The sequence below is a fragment of the Amyelois transitella genome, chromosome 27, assembly GCF_032362555.1.
Source record: "Amyelois transitella isolate CPQ chromosome 27, ilAmyTran1.1, whole genome shotgun sequence".
In the NCBI taxonomy this organism is placed as follows: domain Eukaryota; kingdom Metazoa; phylum Arthropoda; class Insecta; order Lepidoptera; family Pyralidae; genus Amyelois; species Amyelois transitella.
The window spans coordinates 4007236-4022995 of NC_083530.1; the positions used below are offsets into that span (position 1 = coordinate 4007236).

General features: G+C 32.8%; 4 protein-coding genes across 7 annotated transcripts in view; 2 read left to right on the top strand and 2 right to left on the bottom strand.

Moving 5' to 3' along the window:
• Positions 1 to 3660, top strand: part of LOC106130418 (pro-resilin-like) — a 70505-nt gene extending 66845 nt beyond the window's left edge. The window contains exons 5-6 of the mRNA XM_060952050.1: positions 1812 to 2034; positions 2487 to 3660. Of these exons, the coding sequence (XP_060808033.1) occupies positions 1812 to 2034; positions 2487 to 2615 (352 nt within the window). The 3' untranslated portion in view covers positions 2616 to 3660. The remainder of the gene's footprint in view (positions 1 to 1811; positions 2035 to 2486) is intronic.
• LOC106130414 (zinc finger protein 260) lies at positions 3562 to 5510 on the bottom strand. The gene is made up of 2 exons (XM_013329252.2): positions 5256 to 5510; positions 3562 to 5022 (listed from the first exon to the last, which is right to left on the bottom strand). Exons 1-2 carry the CDS (start codon positions 5424 to 5426, stop codon positions 4036 to 4038), a joined length of 1158 nt encoding a protein of 385 aa, XP_013184706.1. The 5' UTR covers positions 5427 to 5510; the 3' UTR covers positions 3562 to 4035.
• A 764-nt stretch (positions 5511 to 6274) lies between these two features.
• LOC106130441 (zinc finger protein 58) lies at positions 6275 to 10013 on the top strand. 3 transcript variants are annotated; one of them, XM_013329285.2, is made up of 3 exons: positions 6275 to 6410; positions 6804 to 7012; positions 7442 to 10013. In XM_013329285.2, the coding sequence occupies exons 2-3, from the start codon at positions 6812 to 6814 to the stop codon at positions 9764 to 9766; spliced, it is 2526 nt and encodes an 841-aa protein (XP_013184739.1). In that variant the 5' UTR covers positions 6275 to 6410; positions 6804 to 6811; the 3' UTR covers positions 9767 to 10013. The 3 variants fall into 3 exon arrangements, with proteins under 3 accessions (XP_013184739.1, XP_060807991.1, XP_060807992.1); XM_060952008.1 differs by lacking the exon at positions 6275 to 6410 and having other exon boundaries at positions 6868 to 6987; XM_060952009.1 differs by lacking the exons at positions 6275 to 6410; positions 6804 to 7012 and adding an exon at positions 7081 to 7160.
• A 37-nt stretch (positions 10014 to 10050) lies between these two features.
• LOC106130440 (putative zinc finger protein 840) lies at positions 10051 to 15492 on the bottom strand. Of its 2 annotated transcripts, XM_060952010.1 has the most exons (4): positions 14985 to 15492; positions 13942 to 14697; positions 12102 to 13747; positions 11915 to 12022 (listed from the first exon to the last, which is right to left on the bottom strand). In XM_060952010.1, exons 1-3 carry the CDS (start codon positions 15303 to 15305, stop codon positions 12359 to 12361), a joined length of 2466 nt encoding a protein of 821 aa, XP_060807993.1. In that variant the 5' UTR covers positions 15306 to 15492; the 3' UTR covers positions 11915 to 12022; positions 12102 to 12358. The 2 variants fall into 2 exon arrangements, with proteins under 2 accessions (XP_013184737.1, XP_060807993.1); XM_013329283.2 differs by lacking the exon at positions 12102 to 13747 and having other exon boundaries at positions 10051 to 12022.
• Positions 15493 to 15760: the final 268 nt, after the last annotated feature.

The following is a 15760-nucleotide window of genomic DNA, read 5'->3' on the forward strand; positions in this document are numbered from 1 at the left end:
TTGTCACAAGTTTACACTAGACGAATGTGGCTATATAAAAATAATGTACACTAATTAATACAACACTAAAAGGCCAAAATGTGATTAATAAGTACAATTACGATAATTAATGACAGCGCTTACTTGAAAGATGTACTCCATAATCTGTTTAAAAATGGAAAAATATACGTTTAATATTTAACATACAAAAAAACCTACGTGACAGCTTTAAAACTCAACTTAAATAACTTTCTACTTACCTAAATCTAATAATTTCTGTCTATTATCTGAAAATAAAGGAAAACTAATTTTGATTTCTTTGACAAAGACTCCTGCCAATAATCTTATTCACACTTCTAAAGATCTTAGGCGGAGTATGACCTAACAGTCTCTTCGAGACAGTTGGCTCTGCACCGTAAGGTATAAAGACGTGATTAAATGTATCTAAGGGTTCGTATTCGTGCTCTTGGCATGAATCCTCATCCTTACTAAGTAGGTTCCCAAGGTCTGACTATGACCAGGACCCCAGAGAAACATTAGTCGTAACCTCCTATTTTCTATACATACCATTATACTTTCGGAGCTCATCTGAAATATAAATTTCAATTGTATTTAATTTCGTATCAGCTCAAGCCGTCTGGCTCACGATAAACTGGAATGTACAATTAGTTACCCTACATGGAATTCTATGACACAGTAATAGAGTCGAATTTTCAGTAGATTTGGGTAGGTACTGTATTTCTCTATTTCTTTAACTTAAGAAATAAGCGCTTTTATCTTGTGGCACAAGCAAGAAAGCAACATAATTACACCTGGTTTAGGTAACCCCAATGATTGATAAATATTTTCTAATTAACCCGCACCTACTCCTTCACGCAATGTTTGTAAACCACGAAAAAAATTGACCTCAAATGTGATGTATAATAATTCAAAGAGATCGAAGATCGAGAGAGAAGATATAAAATAGGAATTTTATATCATTTCTTACTTGGATTTTTGTGTATGGCTCCGATGGAACTTGAAATCATTAGAGAGGAAACCTGAAAATAATGTAGCCGAAATAAATAACTTTAAAATTTAAGCTCCGGTAAGGTAGGGATGATACACAGACAATTTATATTAGGATAAGATCTTTTTCAAGGAGTCAGTAGTTATTTCTCTCCTGTCCAAGCTTTTGTGTGTTTTCCAAAAATAAGACTATGTTTTAATTTATCCAAAAAAAATAGTCTCAGATCAAGTACTCAGATTTGAAAATTAACTTTAAATTTCATAAAATCGGTTCGCTGGCCGTAAGCGTAACAGACAGCCTTTAGTATTTATAATATTAATATGAATTTATAATAATCTTACAGAAACAATAAGTAAACATCTCTTCATTTTCCTTGTACAAACTGCGATCACAATCATTTCTAAAACACTTAAAAATTGCGAAAGTTTTTAACGATTTTACCATGGAGATTGTACGATTTTATTTCTGCTGCGATAACTGCTTTACCTATAATATTGTAAACTCTGCCTCTGTGGCCCAGTTGTAATATGCATGCGTCCGAGTTAAAGTCCCAGGTTAGATACCTGATTCTGCCTTAACAAGATATTGTGTTTTAGGTATGTTTTTTTTTGGTATTTTAAGGGATCAACTGTCAGAGACAAACATCCCAATTGACTTATTACCCATCGCGGTATAGGTAACAAAAACATTTAGGTAGTCTACTTACTAGGTACGTCTTCTCAAAAGATACCTAGGTACTTACTTAGGTTTATTTAGTACGCATGCACCGAATACTAGTCTCTCATCCTTTTATATCTACACGTGCACTGAACAATATTTTTATTCCTTCCCAGGAGCACGACCACCACCACGACGAGCATCATCACCACGAACCTGGCATGCCCTTCGACTTCTCGTACGCCGTGAATGAGGACGGCAACGATTACAGTCACAACGCCATCTCTGACGGTGACGTCACCAGGGGAGAGTATAGAGTGGCGTTACCTGATGGTAGGACCCAGATTGTTAAGTATACCGCTGATTGGAAGAACGGATTCAATGCTGAGGTAAGTCATCATCATTGTTATTTTAGAAGTGTTTGTACCAGTTGCATCCTTGAGCGGAGTAGCCAGTGAGCGACTGGGGATATCGACTAACCATGGACAATTCAGAAATATGCAAGTCAAGTAATTTTATGAAATAACAGTCCTATCTGCTTATCACTTGGTTACAGGAAAAACCTAACAAAGCCTACATGTTCTAGATAAAGTCACTTCTCAGCATCAAAGCTAGGAATGATATTCAAAGCGCTCAGAAAAGGTTTGGCGCTATAGAATTTTTTGATGATTTTTCTATGTAGTCTTTACGGCATCCACATAAAAGAGATGAAATCTTTCTCTTCTACTCTACCCGACAACACACTTAAAAGCATTTGCTTTCTAAAAGCTTGTATGCCTAGTAAGGAATACAACGAGACATGCAAAATTATATCATCCAATCAAATCTATAACATTCACAGGTGAGCTACGAAGGTGAGGCTAGATACCCCGACCAGCAGCCCGGATATCCCTCAGGGGGTCCTGGAGCCCAAAGCGGGCCTGGTCAACAATATGTACCACCAAGCCAAGGAGGCGGTTACCAGTATTAGAAGAGTGGCGCCCAACGTGTAACGCGAAATGTGATCTTATAACTGTACGATGTTTTAACGTTTCTATGGGAATAACTGACAAGACTTGAATAGCTCTATAACTCTTTATCTTTAGGTGGGTCAGCAGTATATTTGAATTTATTTTTGGCCAGTATATAATTGTGAGAATTTTTTTTATTGCTCTTTAGCTTTCCGCGGCATATAAAAGGACATTTCACAAACCACAGAACTGTGTAAATTCTGAAAAAATTTGAGATTCTAATTGGCATCTGGCTACTGTGTGGTAATTATTACAATGGGCCATTGTCTAATGCAATATAATAGTTGTGAAATAGGTCCAAATGAAAGACAACATGTGGTGACTATTATATGCTTATAATAAATTTTCACGAGACGTCAATAACCCGTAGAAAAGTTAAGACAAAAATTTTACGAATTGTAGTTACCGAATATAGTTACCATTTAGTTATAATGTTTATTTTAATGGCAATATGGAGGTGCTTCATTTTTTCTAGCTCATAGTGAGCTGCTGATTGACTTATTTAGTTAACTGTCTGTAGATAAAAGTTGAACAATAATTTTATACATCTACCTAAATGTTGTTATCACAATGAAAAAACTTTAGGTATTCATTAACCCATTTTAATTGCTAGAAAATGCTTTTTGTTCTTTCGTATAATTCATACAGAAGAATTAGACACTTTCTGGATGGGTATGGGCAATTTTTCATATAAAAATCTTCAACGCAACTCCCACAGAGTTGAGTTTAGACTTACGTGCAGGGCACAATACCAACTGACATAAGGTATATATTTTTCACAATTACTTTATTAATTTTGTACAACAGTCTCTATTTTCTTTATAAGAAAGGACATAATGTTACATTATATAATTTTTTTATGTTTTTGTAAAAATACAAATAACAGTATCTATTTTCTAAGGCTGTCGCACCAATATTTGAATCTTGTACCTTGAAGTGATCTAAATAAGTGTTTAAGACTTATTATTTAAGATTAAAAAAAAACCTTGAAAAATACTCATGATACTGCCGTACTTGTATATTTATTGTATAGTGTAAAAATAATATTTGCGAAATTATTATAATAAAATACCTTTTGTACCTAATTTTTTTACAAAATAAAATAATAAGATTTAATAATAAATTGTTTTGTTTTTATTTTACTACAATACAAAACGTCTTACATAAAAATACAGCTTAAGTAAACAAATATTTCTGAACAAATATTACAAATATTTCTCTCTTAAGAAAAGTTTTCTGACCTGAAAAATTAAAGAATTATCTAAAGAAGCTTAAAAGCCTTAATTTCTTGGTTGTTGGTTCTTGACATTCAAGATTGTCTACAATCTATCTACATCTACAATTATTATACTATGTACCTACTTAAAGCAAAATATATATTCAAATACTACTTAATACTGGCAACACATCTCCAGTGTCATCCAAAAACTCATAATTAGACTGATGAAAATGCGTTTTTGGATTGTCCACCTTCTGTGCATGGACTCTTTTAATGTGTGCATTTAAATCCTTAACTAGGGCGTAAATTTTTCCACAAATACTACAACATTCATTTCTCGTGCCATGTTTCCTCTTAAAATGGTCTGACCTGCGTCCTGAAGTGATGAACTTCGCTTTACAAATATTGCATTGGTACGGTTTCTCTCCAGAATGTAAACGTAAATGTTCTAATAATGTTTTCCTACAAACAAAATTTACACCACACTGCTCACATGTCAAATTTTTCGCATTTGTGTGTGTCATTGCATGTTCTGTTAGATTACTCTTCTTATAAAATCCTTTTGAACAAATTTGACAGACAAAAGGTCTTATGTGAAGATGATATTTATTAATATGAGCTTGTAAAGTACATTTATTCAAGCTCCTATATTCACAATCATTACAGTAATAATTACTTTTATCTTTTCGGTGTACCCTTTTAATACCTTCATGACATTTTACATGTATCTTAAAATGGGAATGAGTTTTTAAAATTTTTGAACAGTATGGACATGCTTTTTGTCTGTGACAATTTAGGTGAGCTTTTAATGAATTAGGTGTTTCGCAAACTTTTCCACAAGTATCACAAATGGTTGACTCATTTTTTATGCATATGTTTTCAATAGCTCCATGAAGTCCTTCTGAATTAACATTATCATTACATTTCTTAATACCAATCTTATCCTTGTTGACATTATCAAATATTGGCACTTTGATGTGTAATTTTATTGGCTGGTTAGTGATTTCTTTATTTTTAGTCAAAGCATTAATTATATTATCCACTATTATACTGCACATCATTTTCTTGGTGTCATATCTTCGTAAAGTGAGATACATAGACAGAATAAGTTTAGTGCAATTTTCACATACTTCTTCAAACATAATTTCCTGAAAAAAAGTAAAGCAACTATGTATCCATGTTTCTTTTATTTCCATTTATTTAATTACTTTAGCATGTTTATCAGTTGTTTAGAAAATATCTGCTTCATAGAAAAAATAGACCTACATAGGTCCACACCTAGTGGTACTTTCAAATAAGAATAAAACCTCACACTTTATTTTAAGATTGCAGAAATATGCGAACTAACTAGTATACACTATAATTTAAAACTTTCACTTACATGTGAAGGAAATAAGTACATCATCATAGTGTAAACACAAGAAGTTAAATTTGTATTTTCTTCGTAAATATAGAGTTCCCCAAAAATATTTTCCAAATGTTCGTTTTTCTTAAAACAAAGAAAGCAAAGTTTCATGTTACGAGATAAAACCACATTTCTAAAAACATCCATGATTGCAATCACAAAAATAACAGATTGGAAATTTCTTTAATCTCTCTATCAAATATTTATTTCGAATATTTTCTGAAGTAAAAACTTTGTTTCAATTTTGTTTTGTTGAATTGAAGTATATTATTTTCAAGGTGAGACATTCACATAGTTTGACAATGGCAGACGATCAATCGAATGACATGATATGACAGAATAGAACATGCAGAGTAGCCAACTCAGCTTTCAGCGCCATATCTGGCGGCTTTTTGGCCACGTCAAAAAATCAAGTGGGTTTTTATTAAGTTACGTCTAAACGCTCAAACGGAGCTTAGCCCCAAGGGCCCATTTTCAATATTGTAGCGTTTTGTTATATAGATATTAAAATATTTCACATACTTTGAAGGTAATTCAAGGTTAAAACATACATACATATGGTCACGTCTATATCCCTTGCGGGGTAGACAGAGCCAACAGTCTTGAAAAGACTGAATGGCCACGTTCAGCTATTTGGCTTAATGATAGAATTGAGATTTAAATAGTGACAGGTAGCTAGTCCATCGCCTAGAAAAGAATCCCAAGTTTGTAAGCGTATCCCTTAGTCGCCTTTTACAACATCCATGGGAAAGAGATGGAGTGGTCCTATTCTTTTTTGTATTGGTGCCGGGAACCACACGACACGTTGTTAAAAAGGCTTTACGCAAATTCGTATAAGTTTGCACTAAACTTGAACAAGTAATAATAAGGGAAATATGATCTAAAAATCGTTTGCGCGAATTATTGGCAATCTAGCGCTTTTAGGGACAGATTTAGAACCTACTCATTGAAGATAGTTGGCAACAGGAATAACAAATAAAATATTAAATTTATAAATTTGAACAAAACTTGTGCATTGAATATGTACCTACTTATTGTTTATTAGAAATAAATCCATTTTAAATAAAAGAAAACGCAAGATCATCAAAAGATTTAAAAAAGTATACTTATTCAAAAACTCTACTTATCGAGGTAAGAATTTCGACAAGTTTTTTAAGAGAAACGTCGTACTGGAACAGAACCGTACAATTTTACCCAACTTCAAATGAGGAGGATTACTCAGTTTGGTTCTTTGTAAGAAGGTAAATTGGAGTCGCTCTGTATATTGGATTACTCCAGTAATGATATCGTCTGCATACGGACTTTGGGCTCCGCACGAGGACGACGCAATCTGAGCATCACGAACAACTATGTTAAAAACATTACTAAAACCAAGCCTCTTTAGAGGGGTGGCATAGGCTACATATTTTCACATTCTCCACATCTTGCTTCTTCATCCACATCTATAATTGTATTTATGCAAAATTGTCGATTTAGAGTAAAATATTTAGACCAGAGTTTGATTAAGTATATCTTTATTTCCAGATAAAACTATGGCAGACATACCTGAAATTGGGAACATAGCACATTTGAAACAAAAACTTAGGAACATTTGCCAAGCGGAGAAGTTTTGCTGTATATGTTTGGAAAATACAGAGAAACTATGGCAGTTAGAGACCGAGTTTGATATCGCAGTAAATGGACGAACACTAAAGAGAAAACTCAATGAGTTGGTCTACTATTTATTTGGAGATGTAATACCTCTTATTTGCTACTTGATAAAAAAATGAATAGGTTAACTCTTTATTACACCAATAGAAAAAGAAAATCAGAATAACAAAAATAGGCTAAGAGGCACAAAGGCGGTTTTCACTAAAAGAATCTCTTCCAAGCAACCTCTAGGTGGGAGGAAAGTAATGAATAGAAACTTGCATACTTTTTCAAAGTAATTTCACCTCTAAAGTTAGTCCCAACTTTTATAATCCATAATTATTAAACATGGGATTCTTCTTATAGGTGATGGGCTCTCAACCCATCACTATTTGAATCTCAATTCCATCATTAAACAGTACAGCTGAATGTGGCCTTCCAGTCTTTTCAACATTGTTGTCTGTGTCTTCCCTGTATTGGGATGGAGATATGATAAAATTATATTTACTAACTTTGCTTACTTTATTTTACAGTGGAAAGGAGTAACAGCAAGTATCTACATATGTAGCTACTGTACAGAGAAAAGCATACAGTCTTATTTATTTATCTACAATGCTAGACAACTTTCCAGAATCATGTTGAGCTATATAGAAGACATATCAAACAAAATCAATTATGTAAATGGTCAAATTGAAACAAATTGTGATTTCAATAATTCCAATTTCATCATTGTGCTTGATGAAAATGAAGCTAACATCAATAATTACTTGGATATTAATGCTAAAACTGAAATAACAGCTAAAGAATCGTCTCATTCACATTTTCACAAAAAAAAGGGGAATCCAATAAAAAAGTTAGATGATGAAAATATAACTGTGATGTTTAAAGCACCCGAAAATAATTCTACAAAATCTTTTAGGAAAAAGAGAAAGTTTTCTAAGACTGTTATCTACAAATGTTTGAAATGTAAAATAGCATTATCAACATTAAATGAGTGGAATCGACATGAGAAAATATGCAAACATCACAGAAGAGTTTGTAAGATATCTCGAGCAGCACAGTGTACCGTTTGTTATGAAGTTTTGAAAACACAAAGATTATTATCGATACACTACAAAATGATTCATCAAATGGAAAGATGCAAGATTTGCTACTTGATAATGCCGGAAGGAGGGCTACGCGATCATTTGAAACTGAACCATGCAGACGATATCCATACGTGCGAATTTTGCGAGCACATAACTTACTCCGCATCAGCTCTAGAAATACATACGAAGAAAAAACATGGCGACCCTCAATGCATTATGTGTTTAAAGAGCTTTAAACTTTTAGATCTACGGAGTCACAAATGCAAGTTTGGGTGTTTAGATTGTAAGGAGATACCTTGTATTCATCACAGATATTTAATTAATTATAGAGAACAAGTGTTGAATGAAGCTGACAAAATTCAATGTTTAGACTGCGATTATGTGTGTCCCAAACGTGAAACTCTGCTTGGCCACGTGAACCGCGAGCATTTAGACCACCACCCTTTCACATGCGCACATTGCTCTCAACAATTCTACTCGAAAGTGACTTTGAGGAATCATTTAAATAATTTTCACAAAGACAATTACGCGTGCGAATTTTGCGACGGACACTTTAAATCTCAATCCATTTTGGACGAACACGTTGAGATATGCAAATGGATTAAGAGGCATCATAAATGTGAGGATTGTGCCTCATCCTTTGATACTCTGCAAGAATTACAGATTCATAAAAAATCTAAACATAACGAAGAAACATTCCCTTGCAATTTGTGTAATAGGAAATTCTTTTCCGTTTTAAAGCTTAAAGAGCACACATTTAGAATACATTCAGGCATTCAGATAAAGAAAAAGAGGAATGCTTTGGAATGTACAATATGCGACATCAAATTCATTGAAAGAAAAGAATATAAGCAACACATCGCTTCACATGGTTCTGGAAATAGTATAAAATTTCCATGTAAAAGTTGCGATAAGGACTTTGATGATATAAAGAAGCTTCAAGCTCATACGCGCATGCATGACGATGACGTCATCAAGTGTAATCATTGTAAGAAACTAATAACTGCACCCTTCTATCCCCAACACATGATATATTGTGGGGCGAGGAATGAAGAAAATAATCTATCTTGTGAAACGTGCGGCAAACAATTTCAAACAGAAATACTTCTTAAAATGCACAGGCAAGTTCATTTAGACCGAATAACTTGCCAAATATGTGGGAAATTAATCAAGCCCGCATACCTTAAAAGGCATTTGAAGTTCTCTCATGGTCAAGCAGATAGAAAACCCAAGAAGAATTTGAAAGCTATCAAATGTGAGTGGTGTGGCCACATGGTCACGCGGAATGGCGAATTAGAATCCCATGTGAATAGATTCCATTTGAAGATAAAGCCTTATGAATGTAATACTTGTAGCAAAACATTTTGCGGAAAGGAGCGGTTGCGTGAACACATACAGACTCATTCCAGTGAACACACGCGCTATTGTACAGTTTGCGGTAAAAAATTCGCCAATCAGGTTTGCTTAAAAATGCATTTACGATTACACTCTGGAGTTACGCCTTACGCGTGTGATATGTGTGGTGAGAAATTTAGGTCATCGAGTATGATGAACACACATAAGATAAAGAAACACACAGAGAAGACTATACCATGTCCATTGTGTGACGCCATGTTTTATTTAGCGAGGGAAATGCGTCCCCATTTCAAGAAAGTACATTGGAAGAATAAGGGTCAGAAATTCGATCCAAGAGACGTGAAGGAATTGAAAGAAGAATTTTATTATTTATTTGAAGATCGTAGAATACCTAAAGTGAACGACAAAGAGTAGTATTAGTGTTCTCATGGTGTATCTCACCAAATCAGGGGATACATTACTCCCCCCTCCCCTCCCCATTTGTTTGAATTTCAAACCTAACCAGATAAGAAGACATTTTGTAGCGAAAATATTAAGGTAGTTTTCTAAACACTTATACCTACTTATAAGCATACTGGAATACAATCTGTGACCGAAAGTTAGTTTTTTCAATATACCTATGTATGTAATAGTAAAACAATAAATATCATTATAAAATAGTATATTTTCTGAAAAAATTACTACAATAAATCTTATAACTAAATACATTCCATAATCTTCTTACATTTATTTTGTTGATGCAACACTGCATAAATAAAACTAGGGTGTTCAAAAATATAAAACAGGTGTGCCATTTTGAAATTATAAAGATCTTTTCCGTCTATCTGTTCTGGAAGGCTATTCAAGAATGATAATAAAGTCATTAAATAGAATGCAGGTTGGGTGAACCCAGAGGTATAAACTTAGTTTTTACAATGATAATAAGTGCAACTGAGTGATGTCCAAACCTTTTATCTAGTCGATCTTGCTGGCAAGGAAATAAAATGATCGTGCAGAAGCTATAGAAGAATTTTTGGAGAATGTAGTATAAACCTCGAAATTAAGGAAATCTTAGCTTCATTTACAGAGAAAATAAGATTTTTCTAACTTTGTGAATAATCCCGTTGGTAGTGTTAAAACCAAATTATATACCAAGGTGTTCTTCAATCAAAAATATCTGACACCATAACGCATTTTTTTAAATATAATTTTACTAGGACATTATTGAATTTTTCACTGTGACTAAAATATCAAACTATTTCATTAGAACCATAATTTTCTACAATTATATTTATATTCTACTATAAAAGATATTCTACATAAAACTATTTCAAAGCTATGCTAAATATTATTATGAGCTATATTTAAATGAAGTTTCAGTTCATATTTATTTGCAAACACACTCTTACAGGGCTTACAACAGAACTTACCGCCATGGAATATTTTCATATGATTCCTCAATTTTCCTTGAGAATAGAAGTTTTGCGAACACAAAATACAGGTATAAGGCATAGCCCCAATATGTTTTCTTACATGAATAACCAATGCCTTTCTAGACTTCAAGCTTTTATTGCAAAAATTACATTTTTCCCTCGAAAACATGCTGTGTACTTTCTTATGATGGTTCAAATTCGTATCAGTATAAAATTGACTCTCGCACATGTCACAACTGTAAGGTTTTATTTGCAAGTGGACCTTATTCACGTGGACTGTAAGGTTGTTATTGTTTGCGCAAGGTTTCTCGCAGAAACTACATGTTTGAATTTTCTTTTCTTGAAGAAGCCTTAATTTTGCAGTGTGCCTTTGCCAGTGATTGTCGAATTGCTTTTGTTTTGCAAAAAATTTGTCACATAATAAACACTCTTTTGTGTTATGAGTTTTCACATGCTTTATCAAATTTTTTGCACTAACAAATGTCCTCCCACAAGTTTCACACGAGCTGTGATTGATATTTCCTAATAAATGCACCATTTTTGTGTGCTCATGTAAGTGAAACTTTGATTTGAACTGTTTTTGACATATCTTGCATTTTACATTCTTAAAAACATGTCTAACAATGTGACTTTTCAAGAAATAAATTGAAATAAAGCGTTTATTGCACATGGGGCAGGATATTTTAGACCAATCCACTCTTTTAGGCTTTCTTTCCTTTTTGAATGTTAAAAATTCTCTACAGACATTACTGATAGAATTATAACTTGATTTCGATTTTAATCTAGATTGTAAACCGTTAATTCCCTTTCCATATGTTTTTGTTATATGCCTGGCTGGATTGTTAGCCAACTGTTCTATTTCCTCAGCAGTGTCATGGAAAACTGAGTTAGTTTTCTCTGTCACCTTTCGCGATGTCGTTTCTATATCGCTTTCACTTTCAGAATCTTTAGTTCTGAATTCATCTTCTAAAACTTCCACATTTAGCTTAGATTCATCTACCTCATCTGGGTCAACAAGTAGACTTTCATCTATTAAGTCTGGTTCTTTTGCTGGTAATATTATATTCTGTGATATCTCAACAAATATCTTTCCATCTGGTTCACCAACATTACCTAGACTATCAAGCATTAATTCGACACATGTTTTCAACCTATTTCGAACATAATGAGCATGATTTAGGAACACATAAGATGTAATTGCATTGTCTAGGCATTTTTTACAAATCTTTGATCCTGTGTATGTACTAAGGATATTCATCTGCAACAAAAATAAATAATGGAATTAAAACAAAAATAAAACAAGCAAGGAGGGAAAGTCTAGGTGTAATGTTATTTACATTTTAATACCTACTAAAAATTGCCAGTAATATATTAACATGGATATTAAAGATACAGCAACGCAGAGCTCTTGTATCAAATATATCATGTAAGAAGTAATTAAAAAAAAATTACATCCTACAGAAAATTCTTTGGCGTATACCAAAATTCATAAGATTCAGCCAAATAAATTACAATTCTCTTTCTTAATTTAAAACAATTATAATCCTGGTAAATGAAGAGATAAGTAAGATAAATAGTATTTCTTCATATTACACTACTTATGAAAAGAAGTTGCCATTCTTCTTATAGGTCTTTTAAATCTCCTGGATTTTTTCCTTTCATAATCTGATGATCCTGCTCCTATATTGAAACATAATGGGTTATTTGAGACTTGCATGAAAGGGATTGGCAGTTCAATAACAGATGTAGTCTTTTGAGAATCAATAGCTTGATTGATCAATAACTCATTTTGAAGATTACATTCTTCTACATCCATTTCTTCTTGTATTATGTGTGTATCATGGCTTGCTATAGGATATTGTTCAAAATGTGTATTTGCTGATACTGGCTCCATTGCAATATTTTTTGTTATATCTGAAATATCTTGGTTTGTCTCTTCAAAATTTGCAAATTTAATTTTAGTACCTTCTTGAATTAAAGGCTCCATTTCAATATCTTTCAGAGCATTTTCTTCATTAATCGCAGTTGGGCTTTTATTGGCAGCATCAGTTTCAAAGAAAGATCTATTTATGCCAAGATTTAATTTAATATGATCAGTGTTTCCAACATGATGATCAGAATCACAACAATAACATTTTTCATTATTTCCATTATCTGTTAAACAATATTTGCATTGCCATTTGGATCTTTTACTTCCCAAAACAAAAGAATCTACACTCTTCCTTTTGTTTGTTAGCATTAACTTACTATATTCAGAAACATCAGAGGTGGTGTTCAATTTTATTTTTGAGTTACTGTTTCCATTGTTAGACTTTTGACAATAATGACATTTATCAGTACATTTAAAAATCCAACAATACTGACATTCCTGCACAATGGGAACTTCAATTTTGTTATTTTTGTTTGTGAAATCAGCTTTTAATTTGCCATCTCCATTGATTGTTTGAACTTTACATTTCCCAAATATCCAATCAACTTTAGAATTTAAATCAGTTGTACAGTCTGATGTTGTATGGTTGGATATTGGTATTTGAATTTCAACAACATTAGTTATATATTCTGGATTCGAAAAAGTGAATGAACACTGTTTGTCTGTGGTAATACTACCATTAATGAAACATTCAGTTGCTTCTTTCATATTATCAATAGTAGCTAAATTTTCAACCATTTTATTTTTTACTTGCATATTTGTTTGTAGGCTACAAACTTCACTTTGGTTCACAATTTCTTCTTCACTATCATTTTTAGGACTCAAAATTTGCTCTATATGTATTGGGTTGTCAAAGAAGAAAATGTAATTGTCAATAATAAAATATGTTTCTCTAGAAATCACAACAGGATCTGATAGAGAAAACTTGTGATATTTTGCCTTTTTCATAGCAAAACATGATTTATCTCCATTTAGTTGGTAAACCTTCTTGGTTAAAGTTAGAACATTTGCTTCATATGGTACCAGTAATTCTCGGTACTTGTATGAACTTCGCTAGAAAAGGATTACCAACATAAAGACTTTTTACTTGCAAATGTTCACATCAGCAATAACATCAAAATGGCAAAATAAAATATAACAACATACCATACCTACAAAATACTTGGTAATATTTCTTAATCTGATATAATTTCATGTATAGGTGGGTTAATTTCTTTTAAATATGTCATGCAATTGTAAAAACTTACCTCAGGCATTGTAGATCCGAGAATAGTGTACAGACTTCTATGACCAGTCAGTTCTGGGCATCCACCATGGAAATTAATGGTTCTGTCCAGTTTGACCATACTGACCCCTTTTGAGAGGCAGACAGTACATAATTCATCCATTTTACTTTCAATCAAATGTTCCATTACCATATGGAACTTGTGCTTTTCAATATGCTGCAAGTGTTGATCATATGTTTCACTCCCAACATCGCACTCCGAACACTTATAATCTGTATCAATCAAAGTTTTAGATTTTGACGGTTCATGAGCAGATTTCACATGTTTTCTATAAACATGTCTTTTGGCAAAAGATTTTCCACATATACGGCAATTAAACCACATTGATTTAGGATGAATCTTCTCATGATATAATCGAGATTCTAAGCTTTCAAACCTCAGCCAACATTTTGGACATTCTAGTTCATTAATTTTATTATCAATATTTTCTGTTAACTCAGACCCTATGTTAACAATATTGATGACTGGATCAGCATAATCAATAACGTTTTCATGTTCAGAGTGCAACTTGTTATAATTAGGATTCAGTTTTTGTCTGCCTCGCTTTTTAGTGCGCTCCAGGGGATCAAGCTTATCAAGTTTTTCATACATGTCTTCAAAACAGTTGCGTAGAGCTCTCCCACTACGCTCGCACTGTTGAGTAAAAAGGTATGATTGAATTGTGTTCTCCAAACATTGATTGCATATTTTTGTAGGAAAATTCGGATCTGCCAGCACCTGAAAAGTTGACAACCAGGATTAAAAGGTAAGAAAGTTATAGTTTAATGTTGTCTTTACATTAAAACCAATTTTATTAATAACACTTTAAATAGCAGAGGGTGCAACTTGGAAATAAGCAAAGATGAGAGAATGACACAAGGAAGAAGTGGCTCTAAAACCAAACAGATAAAATTTTTTAGAAAATAATTACAAGCATTGCAATGCATTTTAACGCTACCTATTCCATATATTCTAACTTAAAATAGTAACCAGTGAAAATATTATAGAATAAGGTTCAAACATACCTGAAATGGATAAAAACTAGCAACCATATCCCGAATGGTAACTTTGTAAAGAGCACCTTGACTTGCAATTTGGAATACTTGGTCCATTTCATATAGAGGAGAATCTACATTCATGCAGTATCGACAAACTTTATATTTCAAAGTTCCTTCCAGTAGAAACTTTACCGCCTTTTTTGTCGTCAGCGGCTCCCTCTTCAAATTACAAACACCTGTGATAGTTACGTTTGTTTCTTCTTCATCATTTATATCTTCTCCGCCAGACGTAGAATCATTTCCTCCCGTTTTAGGAATGAGGAATTCAGAAAATTCATCTCCATCCATTATAGTGAGGTTATATCACTGTTGATTTAGGATATGTACGCAATGATTTTTTTCTTATTATAAATACATATTAATGTGTAAATAAGAACTTTTTAACTTTGTACATATAGCATAATATAATATAAATATTAACCCACAAGTCAGCAAAGCCGAGAAAAAAAAGAATGAGATGAGAATACAAGATAAATCAAAATTTTGACAACGTCAAATCAGAAGACATGTAGTGTTGCCCGTATGTAATGTTGCCGCTCATTTTACGAATACAATATTTAGAGAAAAAAAACACGTAGGAAATACCAAAAAAATATATGTTGTATGTATACGTACATGCAATACTACAAAACCTTGTATTTATCGTAATAATCTTATATGTCATATCCATAAAAATTAAATATTAGAATTTCCGAACCGGGTTTCCTTAAATGGGTACACACCAAAGATAGGCAATCATTTTA

Bases quoted from the DNA above. Each gene is read 5' to 3' on its own strand.
- LOC106130414 (XM_013329252.2), bottom strand. From the start codon at position 5,426: ATGGATGTTTTTAGAAATGTGGTTTTATCTCGTAACATGAAACTTTGC. The intron at 5,023-5,255 runs GTAAGTGAAAGT...ACTTTTTTTCAG, and splicing joins TGTACTTATTTCCTTCACAT to GAAATTATGTTTGAAGAAGT.
- LOC106130441 (XM_013329285.2), top strand. From the start codon at position 6,812: ATGGCAGACATACCTGAAATTGGGAACATAGCACATTTGAAACAAAAA. The intron at 7,013-7,441 runs GTAATACCTCTT...TTTATTTTACAG, and splicing joins TCTACTATTTATTTGGAGAT to TGGAAAGGAGTAACAGCAAG.
- LOC106130440 (XM_060952010.1), bottom strand. From the start codon at position 15,305: ATGGATGGAGATGAATTTTCTGAATTCCTCATTCCTAAAACGGGAGGA. The intron at 14,698-14,984 runs GTATGTTTGAAC...TCAACTTTTCAG, and splicing joins CTAGTTTTTATCCATTTCAG to GTGCTGGCAGATCCGAATTT. The intron at 13,748-13,941 runs GTAAGTTTTTAC...ATCCTTTTCTAG, and splicing joins TCGGATCTACAATGCCTGAG to CGAAGTTCATACAAGTACCG.